General features: G+C 40.4%; 1 protein-coding gene across 1 annotated transcript in view; it reads right to left on the bottom strand.

Annotated features, from left to right (window-relative positions):
- Window positions 1-24684, bottom strand: part of ctnna2 (catenin (cadherin-associated protein), alpha 2) — a 1293121-nt gene that overhangs the window by 518286 nt on the left and 750151 nt on the right. Inside the window, exon 9 of the mRNA XM_087995417.1 lies at window positions 10193-10345. Within this exon, the coding sequence (XP_087851543.1) occupies window positions 10193-10345 (153 nt within the window). The remainder of the gene's footprint in view (window positions 1-10192; window positions 10346-24684) is intronic.

Genomic DNA, 24684 nt, shown 5'->3' with positions numbered 1-24684 from the left:
GCATGTCTGTTGAAACAATCACCTCTATGGAGAATGTCACAGCTGTTCTGAGGGTTCATTGAGTGAGGACATAAGGGTAGTACTTAAGAGTAAGAAAGGTGAAATCACTACGATGGGTTAGGCTACAAGCCTCCAAATAGCCAGCGGGAGATAGAGGAAAGAAATGTAAGAAGATCAGGGAAGATGTGAAAACAAGGTTGTTGTAGTGAGTAATTTGAAATCTCCCAACATTGACTTGGGACCCCTTTAGTGCCAGGGGCTTGGTTGGAATTTGTGCATCCAGGAGGGCTTCTTGAAATCATATGTAGACAGTCCAACCAAGGAAGGGCCCTTACTGTACATTGTATTATGAATGAGCCTGGCCAGGTGATTGAAGTTTCAGTGAGTGAGCATTTTGGGAAAAGTGATCATATGTTGTATCTGTATAAGACTTTAGTTAGGCCATATTTATAGTACTGTGTGCAGTTCTGGCCCCATCACTATAGTGAGGACGTGAGAGCATGTAAAAGAGGTTGACAAGGATGTTGGCTGGATTAAGCATATTAGCTTTAAGGAGAGCTTAGGTTGTTTTCACTAGAACGACAGAGGCTAAGGAGCCATCTGAAAGAAGTTTATAAAATTTGAGGCATAGATAGGGTAGATGGTCAGAATTTCTTTCCCAGGGCGGAAACATCAAATACTAGAGGAATAGGTTTAAAATGAAAGGGCAAATGTTTAAGGATCTAAAGGGTTGTTCTGCTATAATGTGTGTTTTGTTTCCTTGAATTCACTGTGAAGCGAGTGATGAATTGGGAACACTGTTTTTAAAGCACAAATTTTTAAAATATATCTTGGCTATAACACAATTACATCGTCAACACTTTAAGCACTGTTTCAAAATGTGATTTTTCTATAATGTGTAGTTGCACAAGAACACAGCTGTTGCGTTATAGAAGAGCTTCCTGTAAGTGCCTGGAATGCTCTGTTAGGGGAAATGGTAGCAGCAGATATGTTAGCAAAGTGTAAAAGGCATTGAGACATACACATAAACAGACAGGGAATAGAGGGAAATGGACCATGTATAACCAGATGGGATTAGTTTATAATGGCAACATGGTTGGCACAGACTTGGTTGTACAGGTCCTGTTTCTGTGCTGTACTGTTCTATGTGGAGGATCTACTCTCCAGGTTTGGACTATGTATGATACTGGATAACACCCAGGATACCTGGATAGCCATCACCTAAGTTCCTTACAATGAACATTTCTGCCCTAAAAAATTCTTGAGACTCTGGAGAATCTTCGACTCCATTATGCTCATTGGAGTCAAGTCCCTTTTTATGACTTTCACCTTACTCCATCTTTGTCAACCCTGTCCCCATTATCTCATTTACCTGGAACATGCATTTTTCCGTTTGTCACCTGATGTTGGCCTCATTAAAAATTCTCTAAACTCTCCACATGCTCCTTTCAGCAGCTCCTGAGATTAAGATGTCATTCAGACAGATTCCCACTCTGGCCACCCCGTGGAGATGTTCTCCATTTGCCTCAGAAAGATGGCAGCAGCTGAAGATACCCCAAAGGGCAAGCAAGTCTATTCATACATTCTTTTGTGACTATTTGTAGTAACATGTTTCCTGGTTATCATACTCACTTTAGAAAATATGTGACTACCCCCCCCCACCCCCCCCCCCAAACAAATTTTCTATGCATGGCAAAGAATATCAGTCTAAGCGGGAAACTCTGTTGACTGCCACTTTAAAATCCCCACAGAGACGGACTGAGTTGTCAGGTTTTACAATTGGAACCACTGGCCCAAGCCATTCGGCAAATTGTACTGGAGTATGGAACCTCTAGATGCTCCAATTCAGACTCTACTCTGATGCATTGCACATAGGCGACTGGTCATGTCTTGAGGTGTTTAAATGGAGCCTCTGGGTCTATGTAGATCTTGACCCCGGCACCTTTTATCTTCCCGAGGCCGTCTTGAAACTTGTCAAGTTACTTCGCAATGACTTCACATAGGTCGCCGGTACCCTTTCAAACATTTGTTGTCACACCTAGCTGATCTTTTGTAGCTAGTCCCTTCCCAAAAGGATGGGATTTGGTCTTTGCATCATAATTACAGGGAATCAGACTGTCTGTTACCCATGCAAAATTGGGGTCATAGCTGCCTTGATAGTACGGAAAGGCTCCACAGTCTGTGGCTGATCTAGCCTCGGTGCCTCGTAGGGTTAAAGGTAAGATGGCTTGCTGGAGTTTCAAAGGTCTTCTTCCCAATAATAGATAGAGTGGTAGCTGTGTCTAACTCCATATCTAGAGAATTGCCATTTATCAAAATGGTTATCTTAATTGGGGTCACTCTCGGAACAGTGATACGATTTAGTTGTATCAATTCCTCATCCTCAGACTGATTTATTTACAAAGCTCTGTTTTCAGGTGACTGCCCTTTTGCCTGTACAGTATGCACTTTGCCAGTTTTGGTAGCCTTGTCTGGTGCAGACCCCGTGACTACAAATGCGATATGGACATTATTGCTACTCACTTTACTTTTCAGAAACCTCCGGTCCAGTTCCAGAACTTGGCAACCTTTAACTCCAATCATCTTTCCTTGGAAACCAACAGGAACCACAAGTATTCTCCCGTGGGCATTTGACTCTGCAGTATGGAGGTAGCCCAATGTGAGGACAGTACCATCCATGAACTCCTAAAGCTCCTAAGCCCTTTTTTCTGTTTTCATAGGAAAGGGCCAGTTTTATGACTTTCTTGAGGTTCAGATCCGGTTCAGTCAGTAATTTCCTCTAAGGTTCAGATCTGGTTCAGTCAGAAGCTTCTTTTAGGTTTCAATATTACTGGTTCTACAAACTAAGCAATCGCCTAACCTTTCCCAAAGTGCTAACAATTTCTGCAGTCTTGTCAAGACTTCAGTAATTGGCTTCCCAGCAAGTGTATTTGCCAGTTTAAACATATAATGCTTTAATATAACAAATCATTAGGGGTCATAGTGATCTGCTATCACAGCTTATCAGTTCATTAAAGAATTTTGACTCTGGCGTTGCCAGGAAGATTGAACTCTAGCATACTGAATGTTGTGCCTCACAAGTGGTCAAGAGAATGACATTTTATTGGTGATCCCTTCCAAAAAAAAGTTTATCTGAAAAAAGTATCTCGTTCTTTCTACATTCTGGGCCCAATTCTCAAAACGTGCATCATAAGGTTCCAGTTTCTCAAACCACAGTATTTCCAATATTTCCTCAGCATTGTCTTATCGGCTTCACTGAAAGGCAAAGCTGTCCAAAACATTTTGTTACTCTCGCGCCAATGCAATAACTCAGGAAGCCTGACTGGAAAGTATCATCACTTATTGTTGAACACCAAAATATAGCCACCTAGGCGTACCTAGGCTATACATAGGTGAGGAGTTCTAATTGGGCAGGCCATTGCCTGTCATTATGGGAATTTATACTCAACAAGTTCCATAGGGAGATTAAATAGTGATTCCCCGTAAAGGAGTTAAGCCAGTCAGTTCGAGGGCAATTAGGGATAGACAAGAAATGCTGGCTGAGCTAGCAATGCCCACATCCCATAAAGGATAAGGGAGAAAGAAAGCTCTGAACCACAGGATGCCCCTTGGCACTTTACAGCCAATGAAAAACAGCTGAATTGTAATTATATAATATTTAATTATATAATTATATTATATTTAACTAACAATTTGAATTTTGGACGGATTCTAGAATATTTGAACAATGTGTTCCCTTGAAGTCCAGACTGATGAGAGAGCTAAGAAACTGTAGCACACTGCAATATTGACCTGAATGCACTTCTCAAATAATACCCAAAGTTAGCTAGAGTCATTCTTTTTCCTCACTAGTGAATTATCAGTACTCTTCAAATAGACAGCTATCAAAGGGTCATTCTACACTATAATCATCCATGCGTTCACTAAAGCCATCCTCTGTCTAGAGGGGCATCATCAAAGCTAATGGAATCGAAACATATATTTTTGCAACCAATTCTAAGACATTTTTTAAACAAGTTACAACTGTGGAAGAAGTATCTGTGTAATAAATTATTAGAATGGTGAAGCCAATTGAAATTTTATTCCTTTTCTGGTAAACAAAAAATTAATCATACGTCTTGGGTAATGAGAAGCAAACTCGTTCATCTTTCTAGTCCTGTCTTTGATCCAGGCTTCTTATTACATTCAATTTTCAGGTTAATCCCAATGGATTAAGACTCACACAGGAACATGCCAATGCTTGCGTTGATGGCTATGAAGCATAACTAGAAGAGTGAGCAATGTTCATAGAAATCCCCAGTGCTGAAGAATGTTGATACAGGCGATTTCAGAAATCACTTAGGGAAAGAGTTGAAATTGGATAAGGATAGAAAGCATGGAATGTGAAAAAGTCATTATGATTTGAAGTCAGATTCATAAATCATTAAAGGGACAAATGCTTCTGCCATTGCTTTAAAGATGCAAAGTCCAGCCATGAAAGATGTCGCTGCAAGTCAAATATGTCAATGCACAGCTCTTCTGGCTGTTCACCAGAGTTCACAAACACTTATTACCTCCTTCTTTGCATTTCGAAAGCATGAAAATTTGAATTGGTATTTAGAAAGCAAAAATGCTTGGTTAAATCGAAAAAAAAAATCAGAGATCAATTGCAGCCATAGATTAGAAGAAACTAATGAAGTGGTATAATATAGAACAACCTCCCAGCAAACATAATACCAATTAATTTAAAGATCTGGTTAAATTGATGACAAATAATCATTTTGCAACAAGGAAAGAGACAAACCCAAGAGTGTAGAACACAGTTGGAAAATGACTAGTTTTTGCAATTTTATTTTTAACATCTTGTTTCTGTTTCACTGATAATTTTAAGAAAACCTTTATTGAACTCTGACTCTGTAAACATTGATTTAAATTGAAGAATGATGGTGCTTCATTTAACTCAAAACAAATCCATTCTGTAATTAGTATATCATTAACTATAGACTTTGATCCTGTTCTCAAGGATCTTTATTTGTGTGTATTATATCCAATGTCTTCAAGACAATATCATAACCCCAAATTACTTATGGGCATTTGAACTTTTAAGTAAGATAGTATTTAAAAAAAAGGTACATAAGCCTGGAAGTACATACATGAAGGACATATGTGACTGGAAATGGCCTGTGTGGATTACACCCAACCTCAAGGGAGAGACTATGGGATGTCTGAATTTAAAATATCAAGGAATTTCAGAGAAATACTTCAAAGGTGGAGATACAATGCAAAAATGTAAACCACCTTCCATGAGTTACTGACTGTGGATATTATGCAAGGTAAAATAAGACTGCCTAGGCAAAAGACATGTATGTAGTTCCTTTGCCAGGAATGCACAAGTGAAGGGATCAAAAAAAATAATGCTGGTGTGCCACTCTGGTGTTTGAGGCAAAAATCACCCCAGACATGTCACACCATGGGAAAATGACACCATATTTTGCCAATGGAAGGTACATGTAGTCACTGCCTATGGAGTGTTCTTATCTAGTGTCCATCAGAGGATGAGAGAAGAAGGTGGCAAACTGGAGTCACCAGGTTCCTGCTGTTTCTTTCATGTCAGGAACTGTTGTTGTCTAGTTTCTATGTGGCAGGTTGGAGAATCCTAAACTGTAGATCAATAATAATGATGATGCTTTTGCACACTCATGTTTGCAAATAGGCCTCTCACTGCTCCAACATGTGAATCTCGACTCGACATTCTAAATAATGATGGGAAAAATCAGGAATCTCCATACTGATGACCTCACATGATTCACCCAACTTTCTTGCCAATGCCCATGTCTCTCAATGGCTGGGAAGGTTCTGATCTTGCTGATGTATGGATCAAGGGATGCTTTATCACTTTTGGAATTTATCATGGATAAACTAATTAGGAGTTACTGCTTGTGTTATGCTTATTTATGTGTTGTCTTTTCGTCTGATATTCCAAACGTTACAAAAATTCAAAGGGAGGGAACCACCACATGTGGCTAATTAGAAAGGTTAAAGATAGTATCAAACATAAAGGAACTGCATAAAATAGGACAAATGTGCAAACAAGAAGACTGAACAGAACATTTAAAAAAAGCAAAGCAAGACTACATAAATGGGATTTAAAAAAAAAACTCATTCATGGGAAATGGATGTTGCTGTCTGGGGCAGTATTTATTGCCTTTGAGAAGGTGTTGCCTTCTTTGTTGTCTCTTGAACCACTGTAACCCATTTGGTGGAAACAGACCGAATAATGTTAGGGCAGGAGTCCCAGGGTTCCAAGACATAGTGACACTGAAAAACAGTGATATACTAAACAAAAAAACTGCAAGAACTGCAGATGCTAGAACTCTGAAACAAAAACAGCAAGTGCTGGAAAAACCCAGCAGCAGTCAAAAACTAGACAACATAGGTTGAAGGTCAGAGGGGAAAGATTTAAAAGGGACCTGAGGGGTAACTTCTTCATGCAGAGAGTGGTGTGTGTGTGGAATGAGCTGTCAGACAAAGTGGTGGAGGCTGGTACAATTCCAACATTTAAAAGACATCTGGATGGGTATATAAATAGGAAAGGTTTTGAGGGTAAATGCTGGAAAATGGGACTAGATTAGTTTAGGATATCTAGTTGGCAGAGATGAGTTGGACCAAAAGGTCTGTTTCTGTGTTGTATAACTCTATGAGATCTGGCAGCATCTGTGGAGAGAAACCAGAGTTAACATTTCAAGCCCAACAATCCTTCTTTAAAAGTGTCAACTCGGATTTCTCTCTACAGATGCTGCCAAACCTGGTCTGTTTTTCCAGCTATTTCTATTTCAAAATAGTGATACATTCCCAAGTCAGGATTGCAAGTAACGTGGAGGGGAATTTGCAGATGATGGTGTTTCCATGTACTTACTGTCCATCTCCTGTCAGATCGTAGTGGTCATGAGTTTGGAAGGTGCAGTCTAAGGAGCCTTTGTGAATTTCTGCAGTGCATCTTATAGATATTGCACACTGTTACTACTGATTGGTGGTGAAAGGGGTGAATATTTGTTCAGCAACACTCCCTAGGACCTTAGCATGAAGTGTATAAGACAAGCTAAGATTTGCTTTCCCATCATAGCAATGTGGTTGACTCTCAAGTGACCAAGCAAGCCACTCAGTTCAAGGGAATTTTGGATAGGCAAGAAATGCTGGCCTGCCAATGATGTCCACGAATGAATAAAAACAAAACCGATGAAGGTATCAAAACAGGCCATTCAGACACTCAAATGTGCTGCACCATTCAATACTTCATCGCTGACATGATCATAACCTCAAATCCACATTCCCACATACAGCTGGTAAGCTTTCATCCCTTGGCTTAACCAAAATCTATCTTCCTCTATCTTCAAGTTATACAAGGAATCTGCTTTCAAACATTTCAGGAAGAGTTCCAAATATTCTTGATTTTCTGAGAGAAAAAAAATTGACTCACTTCTGTTTTAAAAATAACTTCTGATTTTTAATTAGTTACCCTGTTTCTAAATTCTCCAACAAGAGAAAGCATTCTCTTTACATCGACCCTATCAACACCTCTCAGGATCTTATATGTTTTAGTTAAATTGCTTCTTACTCTTCTAAGCTCCAGTGAATACAAGTTAACCTGTCTAACCTTTTCTTATAAGACAATCCACTCATTCCAGTTAATATTCTGGTACATCTTCTCTGAAGTACTTCCAAAGCACTCCAAGTATGGTGTTACCAGTGCTCTGTTTTTTGTTCATTGGCAGTCCCTCACAGACAAGGATAACTCTCTTCCATTCTCTGTACAGACAGATGCGGCTTCCACAGGCTCTGTTACACATCAGGCAGAAGGTGGTCCCAGGAAGTGGGGGGGGGGGGGGGGGGGGCATTAATATGGCATGCTCCTTTCCTTGTTTTTGCCCGGCTTACGCTTTTTCCTGGCGGCAACCCTTTCCCAGATGCTCATCCTCCACTTTGGACGGACTTTGGCCAGTGATTTCCAGGTGTCTTTGGGAATGTCGCACTTTGTCAGTGAGACCTTGGGGGTATCCCTGAAATGCCTCCTCTGTCCACCTAGTGCACTCATTTCATTTTGAAACTGGAAGTAGGGCACCTGCTTGGAAAGTCTCCTGTCGATAATGCAGACAATGTGTCCAGCCCATCATAGCCAATCGAGGGCCTTCAATGCCTCGATGCTGAGAAAATGGTCAAGGACACTGGTGTTGGTGTATCTTTCTTCCCAGCGGATTCTTAGGATCTTGCATAGGCAGCGTTGATGGTACTGCTCCAGCGCCTTGAGATATCTGCTGCAGACAGTCCATATCTAAAAGCCACATACAAGGACAGGAACCACCACAGCTCTGCACACCATGATCTTAGTGTCGGGTCTGATGTTGTCCTCAAACATCCTTTTCCACCGGCCACTCAAGGCTGCAGTAATACACTAGGGGCGGTACCAGATCTCTTCATCAATAGTTGTAATTGTGCCCTTCATAACTGACAATAACTTCCCCACTTTTGGATTCAATTCTCCTTATGGTAAATGAGAATATTCTATTAACATTCCTAATTACTTGCTGCATCTGTACATTAACTTTCATAATTTAGTCATAACGACATCCATCTCACAGTTCTGCAATCTTTCACAACTTGGGTAATCGACTTCTTTTTGATTTTTCTTTTCAAAATGGGCATTTTCCAGTACTATAGTCTATTCGCCAGTGCTTTGCCAACTCAGAATTTTTAGATCCCTCTGCAGCATAATTCCCCCCTCCACATGCACATCCAAAATTTCTTTTAACTGCTCAGTGCCTGAGATCACTCTGTTGTTCCTTTGTATTCAAGATTTCCCCTAGTCATTGTATTTATCTGAGATTTAGTTGGTTGCAATGTCTATGCCACTTCATACCTGAAATCATTCCCTCACCCCTCAAATCAACTTATGCCTCTTATGCATATTTTGTTCTTGTCCTGTATATATCTCAAGAATTTGTATGTTTTCTATGTCCCTATTAATGTTTGTCCTGCGACATTCTTGTGAAATTCTTGCTTCAATCGCAAAATCCAGAAGCTTGCAGACAAATTCAGCTTACGACTCTGTCAGGGTTGTTCTGCATCCATGGATGATAAATCTCCCATTTAGTTTGAGCATGTGTTGATCCCTTCAAATAATACAATAGGCCAGATCTGAACTCTTTACAGAGCTGGACCAGAAGGCCTTTTCTAGACACCAAATCACTTCCCTTTCCACAAGTAAAAACTTGAGTCTACCAGATTGATGGAGAATATGGGAAGCTGTATCTATCCTTGAAGAGATGATCAGGTCTTGAAAGAATCGAACAACCAGCATGGCTGGATATAACAGCTTTCCCATGCTGTAAGACAAAGTCATTATCAAGTTTGATTTGAAACCGAATGCATAAGTTGGAAAGGACTATCTAAAGATATAGACAACTTCAAAATTGTCAGGCAAACTATCTTGAACAGCATCTTAAAATATGTACAATATTTTCGGAGGGCCACATAGACGTTGAAAAATTATGCGCAATTAAATGTTCTGTACAGTTGGACATGCCCTAGGGTACATGAGCTCTTCATAATTAATCTATTCAGTCTGATACAAAACAGTGGTAAACTAAATAAATGTATGTATATTAGAAAATTTCACTCTGCAAAATGTTTAATTGTAGGATCAGCTGAGAAGAGAGTATGTTTTGAGGTTTGGTTAAAATCAGGCAACAATTTCAAACTCTCACTTCAACTGTAGTATTCATCAATTTTTACTATGATTTTTGTTGTGGTTTTTTTTATCATTGACAGTGTCTTCCCATACACAAGCTAGATTATGTTCAGTCTCAGTGAGGTTTTATTTAAAGAGGGCTGACAGTTCTCTGCAACTTCACCCACTGGCTATTTCCATGTGAGTTAGGCAGCAAGTCAGAATAAAGCTTACATTGTGATGCAATAGATGATGCATGAGTCCTTGCTTTACTCAACTTCTACACACGTACACAGGCCACATCAGAGACTACCATCTGTTGCCCTGAACAGCAGGGTGACATAACTGAGAATGGAGTCTTGCATCTTCTGGGTTGCAAAGCTGATGAAAGTAGATGATGACTTCAGCCATTAAAACCTCTGAGTTTCTGCTACATATCCAGAGTTCATGAATTAAAGCACTAGTATCTGAATTGCAACACACACTCACCTCAACCAGTTTGTTGGCATGTTCACGGAAGACTTGTGCATATTCTTTCACCTCCTTTTCATTGCCGCTCTTTGCTGCCTCAATAAGCACCAAAAGAGGGACATTGGTCTCCAAAAACGAGTCAGAGATGTGATCCATGACAGCCTTGCGTAGCTTTTGAGTAAAAGAAAGAGACATTTATAAAAAAGTAATGAAAAGGAAGTGGCCAAAAGATTCTAAATTCATAAAATCATTTCTATTTATTAATGCATATGATTTATCTTTAACAATGTAAAGCATTTTTGGTTCAATTGGTACAAAAGGATTGAGAACATTTGAAATATTTCCTTGCGAACTGCCACATTGAACTTTTAAGAACACTAACCCTTTTTCAGTGACAAATGGTATCAGACAATTAACATACATGAAAATAATTCATTTCAATCTCACATAAAATGCATCCAACAGAAATCTTTACCAAAGTTTTACATGTTTTACAGCTTTCTATTTATCTTGCAGTACATCAATATATTTAATAGCAAAAAAAATGACAAAAATAATCCCTTTGATACACGAAAATTGCAAGGTTTGCAAATATTTCATCCACTGGATAAAGAACTAGGGCCCACCAAGTCAAGGCTCTATTTGTGTAAAGTAGCCAATGTATTTAGCAGTTCTGAGACATCAAGAGGTTTTGTTATATAAAAACAATTCTATTGCATCTTCACTGCAAGTGCCTTCTGTTCACTCAGACACTTTTGTTTTCCTTGTCAGTGGTTACGGTCAGAGGTCCTGATTAGATTAGATTATTTACAGTGTGGAAACAGGCCCTTCGGCCCAAAAAGTCCACACCGAAGCGCAACCCACCCGGACCCATTCCCCTAACACTACGAGCAATTTGGCATGGCCAATTCACCTAACCTGCACACTTTTGGATTGTGGGAGAAACCCACGCAGACATGGGGAGAATGTGCAAACTCCACACAGAGAGTCACCTGAGGCAGGAATTGAACCTGGGTCTCTGGTGCTGTGAGGCAGCAGTCTAACCACTGTGCCACAGTGCCGCCCACAGAGCTATGTTATTCTGAAGAAACCAAAGACTTCTTCCCGTTTTTTGCACATAAAGGTAAATTTTCAGTCATCTGCCTGTACAAGACTTTCTAAGGCCCTCTATCAAAACAAAAGCGTCCATAATTTACCATCTTCAGTTCCAGAATGCACCCCTCAAAATAAAAAGTTTACATAGTGCGAACCGCTCTTATATAAAAGCTAAAATCACAGAATGCTTACAGTGGGCCATTCAAACCCTTTAGTTATGTGCTGGCTTTCTGAAGGAACAGTTTACTTGGTCTCTTGCAGACCATACACCAGTTGGTACAGTAGTAAACAGTGACGAGGATCGCCTTAGACTATAAGAAGATATGGACAGGTCGGTCAGATGAGCTGATCAGTTGGCAAATGGTATTCAATATGGATCAATGTGAGGTGATGGATTGGCAGGACACCCAATTCAGGGAAATTTGATTAACTGTAGGACCTGCAAAAACATTGAGAATCAGTGGGACCTTGGTATGCATGTACACTGGTCCCTTAAGGTATCAGAACAAATCGGTAAAGCGGTTAAGATAGCATTTAGTATACTTGCCTTTATTAATTAATGCATGGAGCAGAGAGCTGGTGATGGAACTGTATAAAATGTTATTGTGTGTATAGTGATTGTAACAAGGTCAGCCAAGTGGATGTAACAGTACATGAGTTCCCTGATTGGGGCTGTTAATCTGGTTGAAATATACACGGAGTGGCAGAGGTTGTCAAAATCATAGAACCCCTCCTGTAAGAAATCAGACCATTCGGCCCATCAAGCCCACACAAAACCTCCAAAGACCATCCCACCTAGACTACACCCCTACTTTATCCCTGTAACCCTGCATTTCCCATAGCTAATGCATGTTCCTGGACACAATGAGCAATTTAGCATGGTCGATTCACCTAACTTGAACATCCTCAGACGGTGGGAGGAAAGCAAAGCAACCAGTGGGAATCCACGCAAACATGGGGAGAACTTGCAAACTCCACACAATCAGTCACCTGATATTGGAATTGAACCTAGCTCCCTGGTGCTGTGAGGCAGCAGTGCTAACTACTGAGCTACCATGCCATCCATTATTATGTTTACTCGCTCTGAGGAAGTTGGATTAGTGTCAAGGAATTTCCATGTGCAAATACTGTGGAGTCATTTCAGTGTGCAGTTCTGGAATCCTCAATATATAGGAAGGATATTATTAAGTTTGAGAAGGTTCATAAAAGAGTTACCAGGTTCTTGCCATCTGGAGGGTTTTGGTTATTAAAAGAAAGGCCGGATAAGCTGGAACATCTTTCCACTGGAGAATGGCAGGTTGAGGGTTGACCTTATAGAGATTTAAAAAACCGTGATAAGATGAATAGCAAAAATCTTTTCTCCTCTGTGGATGAGTTCAAAAATAGACAGCATAATTTTAAGCAGAGAGGAGAAAAATTTAAAAGGGTTCTGGGGGGAAAGCTTTTCACACAGAGAATGGTCATTCCAGAATGCAGAATGAACTGTCGGAGGAAGTGGTAGATGCAGGTAATGTTACAACATTTAAAAGACATTTGGATAGGTATGTGAATAGGAAAGTGTTAAAGGGATATAAGCCAAATGAGGGCAAGTGAGACTCATTTAGTTTGGGAAACTTGTTCGGCACAGACTAGTTGGACCTAAGGTTCTGTTTCTGTGCTGAATGACTCTCTGACACTGTAAGAGGGATGAGATAGCACTGGAGATGGTACAGAGGAGATTTACTCGGCTGTTGCCTGGGCTGGAAAGTTTCAGTTATGAACAGAATTTGGACAAATTGGGATTGTTTCCCTTAGAGGGGAGGAGATTGAGAGAGGACATGGTTGGGATGTAAAAATTTATGAGGAGCATAGATGAAGTAAACAGGAAGAAACCTTTCTCTTTGATGAAGGAATCAATGACCAGGGGCATTGATATAAGAAAAGGGAAAGGAGATTCAGAGGGCAAGTGAGAAAAATATTTTCATCTGGAGGGTGGTGGTTATCATGGTCTGCAAGGATGGTTGTGGCAGAAACCTTCATAATATTTAAGAAAAATTTAGATGTGCACTTTCAGTGCCAAGGCATACAAAGCTAAGGACTAACTGCTGGAAAATGGGATCAGAACAGTTAGATGGTTGCTTTTCCTTGTGTAGATGTGCTGGGCTGCAGGGACCTTTTCTGTGCTGTAAATCTCTATGACTCTCTCCTGCCTTCTCCCTGTAACTCATCACATTCTTCCTTTTAAAATAATAACCCAATGCCTTTTTGATTTGTTTGACAGAATCCACCTGAATGAAAAATTTCTCTCCTCACACAAAATAGTTCACTCTTTTCTTCACTCACATGCCTGAGTCTTAGAAGGTACTAGTCTTAGCACACACAAACTGGCATTTACAGAATCAACTACACTTGCTTGTGGCCCAAGTCAGTGAGATTGCAATTAGAGTATAAAGTGTATTTCTGGGAACTGAGTTGTCGTGACATAACCTCATTTGCCAAGGAGCTTTGTAGTTGGAAAATAACAGATATTAATTCCATGGGACTGGGCTAGATTAAAGTTCCAGGCACCAGATGTACAAGGGCAGCAGGATACAGTATGACCCTCTTCATAAACTTCTCATGAAAATGTGTGTCCATTTGTTTTCATTCAAGTGTAGACACTTTCAAAAAGGACACAACTTGTGCTCGGAGAGTAAGCTAACACCAGAGAGTGGACTAACATCAGAGAATGTGTTAACACCAGAGGATGAGTTAACACCTGAAAGTGGATTAAAAAGAAAATACTTTCAGTGGCATTTCTTTTGTTTTATATATGATCATCCTCAAATTCAGATGTATCAGCACACCATTTATTATGCTTTCCTGACAACATCACTGCTTCCCATGACATTAAAACTAAATCATTAAATATCCTTTGATGCATTTACTGAACAAAAACACTATCAATTGAAGTTTGAAATTATTAACTGATCCAATTAAACAAAGTTGTCTCAATGAAAGGACTCCTAGAATTCCATGTACATTATTGAATCTGTCCCCACCACACTTTCAGGCTTGCTGAGTGAAAAATGTTTCTTCTCGTATCGGCCAGCTCATTCTGTTCTTCACGCAATAAAATGCCTGAATCTCAGAAGTATTAGCCTTAGCATATACAGTCTAGCATTTATAGAATTCATTGTACTTGCTTGAATTCATTGTTTGACCAAGACTGAGCTGATTAAGTCCACATTATGTACCATTTCTTTGTGGAAAACATTTGAGATGAAACTTCCTTTGAAGAATACTGTAAGGAAAGAAGTTCTATTCAACAATTTTAATTTTCTATGTAAGAGTGACATACTTGATGATTTTCGCCAAGAGTTAAGGTAAATCATACTGTCCTCCTCACTTGCAGTGTATTGATGATATTGTAAACTTTGTGACAATAAATCTGTCAATTAGCTTCCTGAAGCTATTGATCAAAGTTTTGAGAATTACAAGATGCAATGGCAAAGTATAGTTTATACTGAGCAGTAATACTGCTCACAAAAAAACCCTGAAAACTAGACACTAAACAACAAACATTCTTCCTGCCTGACATTTGCTGACTCATGATGTGCGATAAAACCCAACAACTCAGTCATTCAGAGTGAGACTCACTCTTTAAAAAGACATCACCTGTTTCAATGTATCTCACTCTTAAAAATAAACACAGCACCATATGTTTAAATGAATTTGCAATCTGCCTCACTGCCTTTGATCCCAATTCGCACTCCGAACATTTCCCCACATTGGCAGTTGTGTGTGGTCGTTTATCTACTCTGAATTTGCTGGCAAGTGCCGACTCCATGTAAATAGTTTAATTTTGCCAAATTCTGCAACAACTTCAAACTTTCCAAGAAGAAGAGTGAGGATATGTTTCATGGAAATAGGCCACTCATTTCTATGATAAAGTTTGCTATTTCACTGAAGTTATAAAGTGGCATACACACTCAAAAGGTACCAAGCGCCAATTATTTCCAATAACAGAAAATCTAAGTAACCTTCTTTGACAGCTCTAATCTGATAATCCTTAACTTCACTTGCCCACCTTTTTGCCCCTAACCCTTGATTCCCTGACTGATTAAAAATCTGCCTAACTCAGCCAGTAACATACTTAACCCAACCTCAACAGCCTTCTGTGTTAAACAACACAGAATTAAAGGTAAAGGGTGGCTCAGTGGTGAGCACTGCTGCCTCACAGCATCAAGGACATGGGTTCAATTCCACCCTCGGGTGACTCTCTCTGTGGAATTTGCACACTCTCCCCTGTGTCCCTCAGGTGCTGTGATTTCCTCCCACAGTCCAAAGACGTGCAGGTTAGGTTTATTGGTAAAACTAAATTACCAGTAGTGTGCAGGCTAGGTGGATTAGCCATGGGAAATGCAGGATTACAAGGATAGGGTAGGAGTGGGATTCTTTGGAGGGTCGATGTGGACGTGATGGACTAAATGACCTGCTTCCATTCTATGGGGATTCGATTATTGTAACTACTGCTGATACTGGAAATCTAAAACAAATATCCTTCTTCAGACAAGATCAGTTTGCTCACTGTCATACCAGACTCAAAATATTAATTCTGTTTCTCTCTTCATAGATACTGCCAGACCTCCTGAGTTTCTCTGGCAATCTCCATGTTTGTTAAAGAATTCCAAAGATTCACAAACCTCTAAGAGAAGAAATTACTCCTAATCTCTTGTCTTGAATGTGCAACTGATTATTCTCCCTCCCTGTTATCCTGCATGCTCAATACATCCTGAAAGATCTCTATATTCTTGTCACACACTTACTTAAGGACAATTAAAAATGGGAAATAAACACTGGGCCTTTCCAGAGATAAGTCTAAAAACAAATGAATAAGTAAATCAATATTTTTAATAAAATCAGTGGAGAAAATTAAGATCAGATGTAAAGTATTTTCAGCAGAAAAGTAGCAATGTAAATGACTTTCCATTTTTAAAATAAAAGATGTTAAATGTACAATTGTATGAGACTCCACAAAAAAAAAGTTATTGCAGGCTTTCTTTAGCTTTATTTAATTTGAAACAAAAATTGCAGATATAAGCTTACTGAACCGTAAATATTTAATAAGATTCTGCCTGCAGCTAACTCATTAGTTGATAGAAATTCATTATCAGTCGAAAACTGAGATTTTATTACCGGATACCTTAAGCTGACAAGTTAACGCTGTTTGTCCTTTCATAGACACTGTCTGATCTGTCAAGCATTTCCCAGCATCTCCTGGTTTATTTTAATGCAAAATTAGGGGCTGAATGCTACCTCAAATCAGCGAAGTCTAATTTTTGCTGAGTTTCATGTCGGGTTTCTGTCTGTAAGGCCCAATGAGTTTTCTTGTACTGTCATGCCAACCCCATTTTATTAACTAGGTACCAGGTCCTATGCTGCCCCGCATATCTGAGTTCTAGCCTCATTGTCTCAGTTTCTGTAGACAGAAGTACTCATTCTGTCAGGAATGAGCCAGGATATATCCTGACCTCTGTCGCAAGCACCATGTTCAAAATGCCATTGTGCACACAGTCTAGATAATACCCTGCACAGAATGAGACATTTGCTGAAGACAGGGCAGACAGGGGGAAATTGCGGCCCTGTTCTGGGGACAGGGAACTCAGGGGCCTGGTGTCTGGGGTAGTGCACGGGAGGGTGTTCTCCTTCCTTAGGACTGGCAGAGGAGGCTATGACACCAGATCCTACCAGCCTTGTCCAACATTGTCACCCAGCTCAGAGGAGTATCAGAATTCCAGAGGAATGCCCAGCAGTTGCACAAGAAAATCAATTACTTTTCCTGTTCTGCCATGGTATATGTTACCATCTCTCTGCTACCTCACACTCACACCTTCTGTTCTACTGGACCTCCCACCAAAGGTTATGGCATTCTGACTCTTACCACTGGTTGCAGCACCTTCCTTTGCTCTTTCTCCCCTCAGATCCCCACACTACTCATTCTGCATGGTCTCTGCATTGCAAACTCAGTCACTCAGAACACCTCACCACTTCTGCCCCACCTGCACCAGTAGTAATGTACCAGCACTTCCATCATTATCAACCCTTCCCTTTATCGAATCCAGGACAAAGCAGCCTATAAAAAGGCTGAAAAAAATTGAGAATGGGTGGTGAGGTGCCCAAGGTACACCATTCTTTATAGAAGAGGTATTGGCCCTCATTGGCATGAAGATACTCAAAATCCATGTCTCAAAAGCCAAATGAGAAGTATTAACTATTGTTGCTTTACTCTCCCATAATCCCATGGTGAATGAATTATTAACATGCAACAAACTGTATCTTTGTTCAAGACACAGTCTCTGTTGTGCCTTCATGATGGTCTCCACTGTCAAGAGGGCCAGTCACCTCAACAAATTTGCATGTTGCTCCTGTATCTGCTTGTGCATGGCAATGATGTCCCAAATTGCCAATACTATTGGGTTATCTCCTGCCTGAGACTGAATAGATACCTGGTCTCCACCAATCTCCAGAGTGCCAGTAACGTGGGGTGTTTCTTCCTTGATACGCAAAGACATGCCAGTGACAGTCATTCTCCCCTCCAATTCTGAGGCAGAGTGCACGGATAGTCAATGGCATGACAGTCTACTGCACTCCCCACCAGCTCAGAGACTAACATTTTAGTAAGTACTTTAACCACATTAGAGTCAGAAGCACCTGCTGGTAAGCACATCACTTGTCTGCTACCCTCAGCCCTGCAGCAGTTCCAGGAAAGGACGGTTCACTTGCTTTTGGCTGCTCATAGAAACATTAATTATAGGAGCAGGAGCAGGTCAGTCAACCCTTTAAGTCTGCTCTATCATTCAACATGATCATCGATGTTCATACAACTCGAGACATACTCAACATGTCTGGCCCCTCCATCCACAATCATCAACAGAGTCACCATGGACAAGGCCAAGGGGTCCACTGTAGCTCAGATTCTCTTGACCCCAGCTGTGGAACACAAGACTGCACTGATACACAGGGACAGAAAGAGGGCACATTGGTGGCACCAATGACACAAAAATATAAATAATGCACCACTGTAAATATGCCATCACGTAAATAATTGTTCATTTTTGTTCATTAGCTGTGTCACTGTGAATACCTGTCTGTTCCCAACTATAATATTGAAGGTACAAAGTTTAGCTTTCCTTAGAATTGTATGATATTTGACTAGCCAAAATTCAAAGTGAGCATCTTGTATCGGGTGATGTCTTCTGAATCAGTTCTCATGCTCTAGGCACTAATATAAGTGTTGCCTAATCAGTTGAAGGAGAAAAGCCCATCGCTGCATCTATGGTAGATCATGAGGGCAGATCAGATCAATAATTAAATTAAAGTTTACCAAGCTTCCTTGTTGATATGTGAGCTTGAATTCCTGAGCATTAGGCTAGATATCTATTTCGCTGGTGCAGTAACATTGGGCAGAAATTAATATGCAGACTTGCTGTCGGCTTCAGAGGTTGTGGAATGGAGTGTGTTAGGAGGAGTCAGCATGGGGCGTGAGAGGGGGGAAAAGCACTCAGTACCTGACACCAGGATGGGCAGACCCACCATGAGCCATCCCTGATTTTCTCAATAGCTACTTCAGGATCTGGCATGCCCCCGACTGCTATCACTCACTTTGGCCGTTATCCAGTAAAGACTGCCTTGGGTGATTGTCACATGGACACCAGCCACTGCCTCCCCAAGGATACTGCTGTGAGTTGCTGGGGTCCTTGATGTTGACAGAATCCCACATGGTTCATTTAAATGCCTGAGTCGTGGAAAATTCAGCCGACCCTCCCGGCAGGCAAGATTCCCTTCATCTCCATTAAAAACAGCCTATAACTATGCCACCATCCCTTGAATGTGTGAATCACCATTAATTCATCTCTCTTTTTCCTGGTGAGAGTTTCTTTGTTGTTTTCAAAAGCTTTCAAACAAACCATAAATTGAATTTTCAATGTTTTATTTCAGAAAAGTACCGGCAATTATTTCAATTATACTTTGCTGACTGAACTACTCATTAATAGACAATACTTTTGATCAACAACACGGTTGATTGTGGTGTCTTTGTTGCTGGTTTACAAAGAAAACAGTGTAATTGTCTATCAAGACATGAATGTCCTTTTTAGTTCCCCATTTATTTCTAAATGACAGTTAAAATACTTTGCTTTTGAACAAATTTATTTATAACCTTGGAAACAATGTAAATAATAAATTTTATGCATGGCTTTTTTAATGGAAAGTTATGCCGATTAAAGGCAACATAGTTGACAAACTCATTAAGTCCAACTATATTTTCCACTACTATGCTCTTTGTATATGTTGTGTGAATATATCAGGTAATTGCACACCCCAGCCTGTGATTTTCTAATCCATTAATTTTAGTGAATAGAATATCTCTGCCTGGAGGTAAGCAATTTCTGCCCCAAGACTCATTTGCAGAAAATTTACTCTTAATTACTTTTAAGGCAGGAACATTAATGCGGGGATGTCGATACACAGACAGCTGATGGTGGAGAAAAGTAGAAGTGAGACATAGATGAGGAAGCAAAAGGAGTTGCAAATGGATTGAGGTAACAAACCAATTGCCAGGAATGGTATAAAACCATGGCTACTGATGATCAGAAAGAGGAAAAGTGCTTGTTGGAAATAAAAACAGAAAAAGCTCAGCAGGTCTGGCAGCATCAGAGTCAATGTTTCGGTTCGAGTGACCTTTTCTCAGAACAGTTCTGATTTATAGCATTCACAGTTCTTTTGGTTTTTATAGAGTGTTTTTTGGACTTTTCTGTCTATTCTATTCTGGCTCATCAATGTCCTTAAGGGAAAGAAAGCTGCCATCCTCACCTGTTCTGGCCTACGTGTAACTCCAGACCTTCAGCAACATGCTTGACTCTCAACTACTTTCTGAAATGGCCTAGTAAGCCATTCAATTATATCAATCGCTACAAAGTCTCAACAAAGAAATGAAGCCAAATGGACTACTGAGGCACTGGAAACAATAGACAGTGCAAAGTCTGTCAACCCTGCAAAGTTCTCCTTACTGACATAGTCATAGTTTCATGGAGACATACAGCACAGAAACAGATCCTTTGATCCATCAATTCATGCCGAACATAATCCCAAACTGAAGTAGTCCCACCTGCCTGCTCCTGGCCCATATTCCTCCCAATCTCTCCTATTCATATCCCTATCTAAATGACTTCTAAACATTTTTAATATACCCACATCCATCACTTCCTCAGGATGTTTATTCCACATGCGAACCACCCTCTGTGTAAAAGAATTTGCCTCTCATGTCATTTTTAAATCTCATCTCACATTAAAATTGTGCCACCCTTGTTTGAAAATCCCCCATCCTCGTGAAAAGACAAATACCATTAACTGTATCTATACGTCTCATTATTTTATAAACTTCTATATTGTCGCTCTCAACTTCCCATGCTCCAGTGAAAAAAGTCCCAGCCTAACCAGCCTTTCTTTATAACTCAAACCTTCCATACACAGCAACACTCTGGTAAATCTCTTCTGAACTCTCTCTAGTTTAACAATATCTTTCCTATAACTGGATGACCAGAACTGTACACCATATTCCAGAAGAAGACTCACCAATGTCCTGTACAACCTTAACATGACTTCCCAACTCCTGTACTCAAAGAACTGAACAATGAAGGCAAACATACTAAACGTATTTTTAACCATCCTGATTGTAAGTGACATAAACGTCAACCTACATTATCCATAACATCCCAGACACAGCACTGTCCTTGAATATATCCAATCCCACTGGCAGGACAGACCCAGCAGAGGTGGTGTCACAGTGATTTACACAGGAAGGAGTTGTACTGGAAACCTCAACATTTATTCTGGACCCCATGAAGTCTCATGGCTTCAGATTAAACATGGCAAAAAAGACTTCCTGCTGATTACCATATACCGTCCTCTCTCTATGAATGAATCAAGTGTTGAGCAACACTTGGAGGAAGCACTGAGGGTGGAAAAGGTACAAAAGGCACTCGGTGGTGGGGGGAGGGTTTCAATACTTACCACCAAGAATGGCTCAGCAGCAGCACTAGTGACTGAACTGTTTGGATCCTAAAGGACATTTCTGCAAGATTGTGCAGCAGCAGGTGGTGAGGAAACCAACAAGAGGAAAAAACAGACTTGACCTCAACCTTACCATGCTGCACATTCATTTGTCCATGGCAGTATCGGTACATGTATAGTCCACAAAGACAATGTCCCGCCTTGATACTGAGAATACCCTCCATCGTGTTGTGTGGCATTATCACCCATGTTAAATTGGACAGACTTAAAATAGATCTAGCAACTCAAAACTGGGCATTCATGAAGCGCAGTGGGCTATCAACAGCAATAGAATTGTACTCCAGGACAATCTGTAACCTCATGGCCCAGCATCTTTCCCATTCAACAATAAGCATCAGGCCAGGGGATCAACCCTGCTTCAGTGGAGAGTGCAGGACAGCTTGCCAAAAGCACCACAAGGCATACCTGAAAAAGGGGTGTCAACCTAGTGAGGCTACCAAATAGGACTACTTTTGTGTCAAACAGCAAAAGGCGCAGGCAGAGCTAAGTTATCCCACAACCAACGGATCAGATGTAAGCTTTGCAGTCTTGCCATGAACGGTCCTGCCAGTGATGAATGGTGATGGACCACTAAACAATTCAGTGTATCAGGAGGAGGCTTCATAAATATTCCCATCTTCAATGATGGAAGAGATAAAAACATCAGTGCACAAGATAAGGATGAAGCATTCATAGCAATCTTCAGCCAGAAGCGCAGAGTAGATGATCCATTTTCACCTCCACCAGCAAACCCCAACATCACAGATGGCAATCTTCAGTTTGAATCACTCCTTGTAATATCTAGAAACAGTTGGAGATACTGGACACTGCAAAGTCTATGGGCTCTGACAATATTCTGGCAATAGTACTGAGATTTGTGCTCCACAAACTGCCGCATCCTTAGCCAAGCTGTTTCAGTACAGTTACAACACTGGCACTAGAAAAATGCCCAGCTATGTCCTATACACAAAAAGCAGATTCCAGATAGAGCCAATTATTGCTCTTTCAGTCTGCTCTTATCATCAGTAAAGCGATGGTTACTGCTATTAAGCAGCATCTGCTCAGCAATAACCTGCTCAGTGATGCTGACTTTGGGTTCTGCCACTGTTGCTGACATCATTACAGCCTTATCGCGAATTCCAGAGGTGAATTGAGAGTGACAGCCCTTGACATCAATGCTGCATTCAACTAAGCATTGCATTAAGCAGCCATAGCAGAACTGGAATCAATTGAATCATAGGGCAAACTCACCACTGGCTGAAGTCATTCCTGCTTTTTGATCAAGGGCTTTTGCCCAAAATGTCGATTTTCCTGCTCCTCGGATGCTGCTTGACCTGCTGTGCTTTTCCAGCATCACACTCTCAACTGGTTGGAGTCATATCTAGAAGATGGTTGTGGTTGACAGAAGTCAATCATCTCAGCTCCAGAACATCTCTGTAGGAGTTCCTAAGGGGAGTGTCCTCGGCACGCCATCTTCAGTTGTTTCATTAATGCCCATCCCTCCATTATAAGGTCAGAAGTATGGATATTTGCCGATGATTGCAGATTATTCATCACCATTCATGACTCCTCAGATACTGAAACAGTCCATGTTCAAACACAGCAAGCTCTGCACAATATCAAGGCTTGAACTGATAAGTTGTAAGTAATATTTGTACCACACAAATGCTAGGCAATGAACATCTCCAATAAGAGACAATCTAACCACTAACCCTTGATATTCAATGGCTTTACCATCACTGAATTCCCCACTATCAACAATATGGGGGTTACCATTGATCAGAAACTCAAATGGACTTGCCACATAAATACAATAGTTATAATAGCAGGTCATAAGCTAGGAATAGTGCAGTGAGTGCATTACAACTTGACACCTCAAAGCCAATCCACCATATATAAGGCACAAGTTAGGAGTGTGATAGAATACTCTCCACTTGCCTGAATGAATGCAGCTCCAACAACACTTAAGAAGCTTGACATCACTGAGGAGAAAGCAGCCCTCTTGATTGGCACCACATCCACAAACATCACTCTCTCCACCATGAACACTCACCAGCAGCAGTGTATACTATCTACAAGATGCAATGCTGAAATTTACCAGAGATCTTTAGTCAGCACTTTCCAAATCCACAATCAATTCCATCTATAAGCACAAAAGCAGCAGATACATGGAAACACAACCACATGCAAGTTCCCCTCCAATCCACTTACCACCCTGACTTGGAAATATATCACCATATCTTCATTGTTGCTGGGCCAAAATCCTAGAATCCCTTTGCTAAAGAGCTTCCTACAGCATATGGACTGCAGTGGTTCAAGAAGGTAGCTCAACACCATCTTCTCAAGGGCAACCAGGGATGGGCAATAAATGCTGGCCAGTCAGCAATATCCACATCCCACAAGTGAATAAAAATAAAAACAATCCATCATTGGTCAGATCAGGGAGCCACTGAACACTGCCATACTTTGCAACCTTAACCTCCTCCAAAATCCTGCGAGACACTTGCTGCTCACAATCAGCCATACAGTATTCTGACCGTTTCCTCCAAGAAGTAATTTCAATCCATTTTTCTCAGACACAAAGGACTTAACACAATGTTTATGAAACACCTTTCTCTAGTTTTACAACAACCAATTCCTAGCAGTCTCAAGACCTTGTTAAGGTAATGCGAGAGCCACAGATCCCATGCTGCGAGGATCAAATCTTTACTCCCAGAACTCAAATATTCCATTACCATCTTCAGTCCTCATAACTCAGTGACCATGGCAACACAAATTAGTATAACACCCTTTTCCTTACAGTACTTCAGTTCACTGTGGATATAAAGCCAAATGAATTGTAAATAACAATGGTTATGCACTTAAAGTAATTTTTGCGTTAAATGCATTTCAGGTACATTTATATCACAAATTGTGGAGGGTTATCAATTGTTCTGCACAAATTCCATCTCAATTCGGTTTCTTTAAAGAATCTATTGATCCATTTATTGCAGTTAAAATGTTCACTGCTTCTCATTAGCTTTTTAGTTAATCAGAAGAATGGACGATTTGACAAAGATTTAGCTATCATGGCTAAAATGTAATTTACAGAACATTCTATACAGAAAAAGAATGAAATTGTTCAAGCACTAGGCAATAACTGAGAGTATTAATTAACTTGAGGCTTATTTCTCCAGACAACACCTGACAACATTGGTACTTTAGTCAACGGTGAACAAACAGCTCAGATTACCACTTTTAAATTCAAACACAATGCAGGAACTCGAGGGGATAAGTATCTCTGAACTGCTAATGAATACATGAAAACTACATTACTTACCTATTAATACTATACATGGTTTAGA

This window comes from Chiloscyllium plagiosum, unplaced genomic scaffold (genome assembly GCF_037043375.1).
Source record: "Chiloscyllium plagiosum isolate Xiang-an unplaced genomic scaffold, Cpla_swu_hap1 HiC_scaffold_1, whole genome shotgun sequence".
Lineage (NCBI taxonomy): Eukaryota > Metazoa > Chordata > Chondrichthyes > Orectolobiformes > Hemiscylliidae > Chiloscyllium > Chiloscyllium plagiosum.
This window is presented reverse-complemented; position numbering and strand designations above follow the sequence as displayed.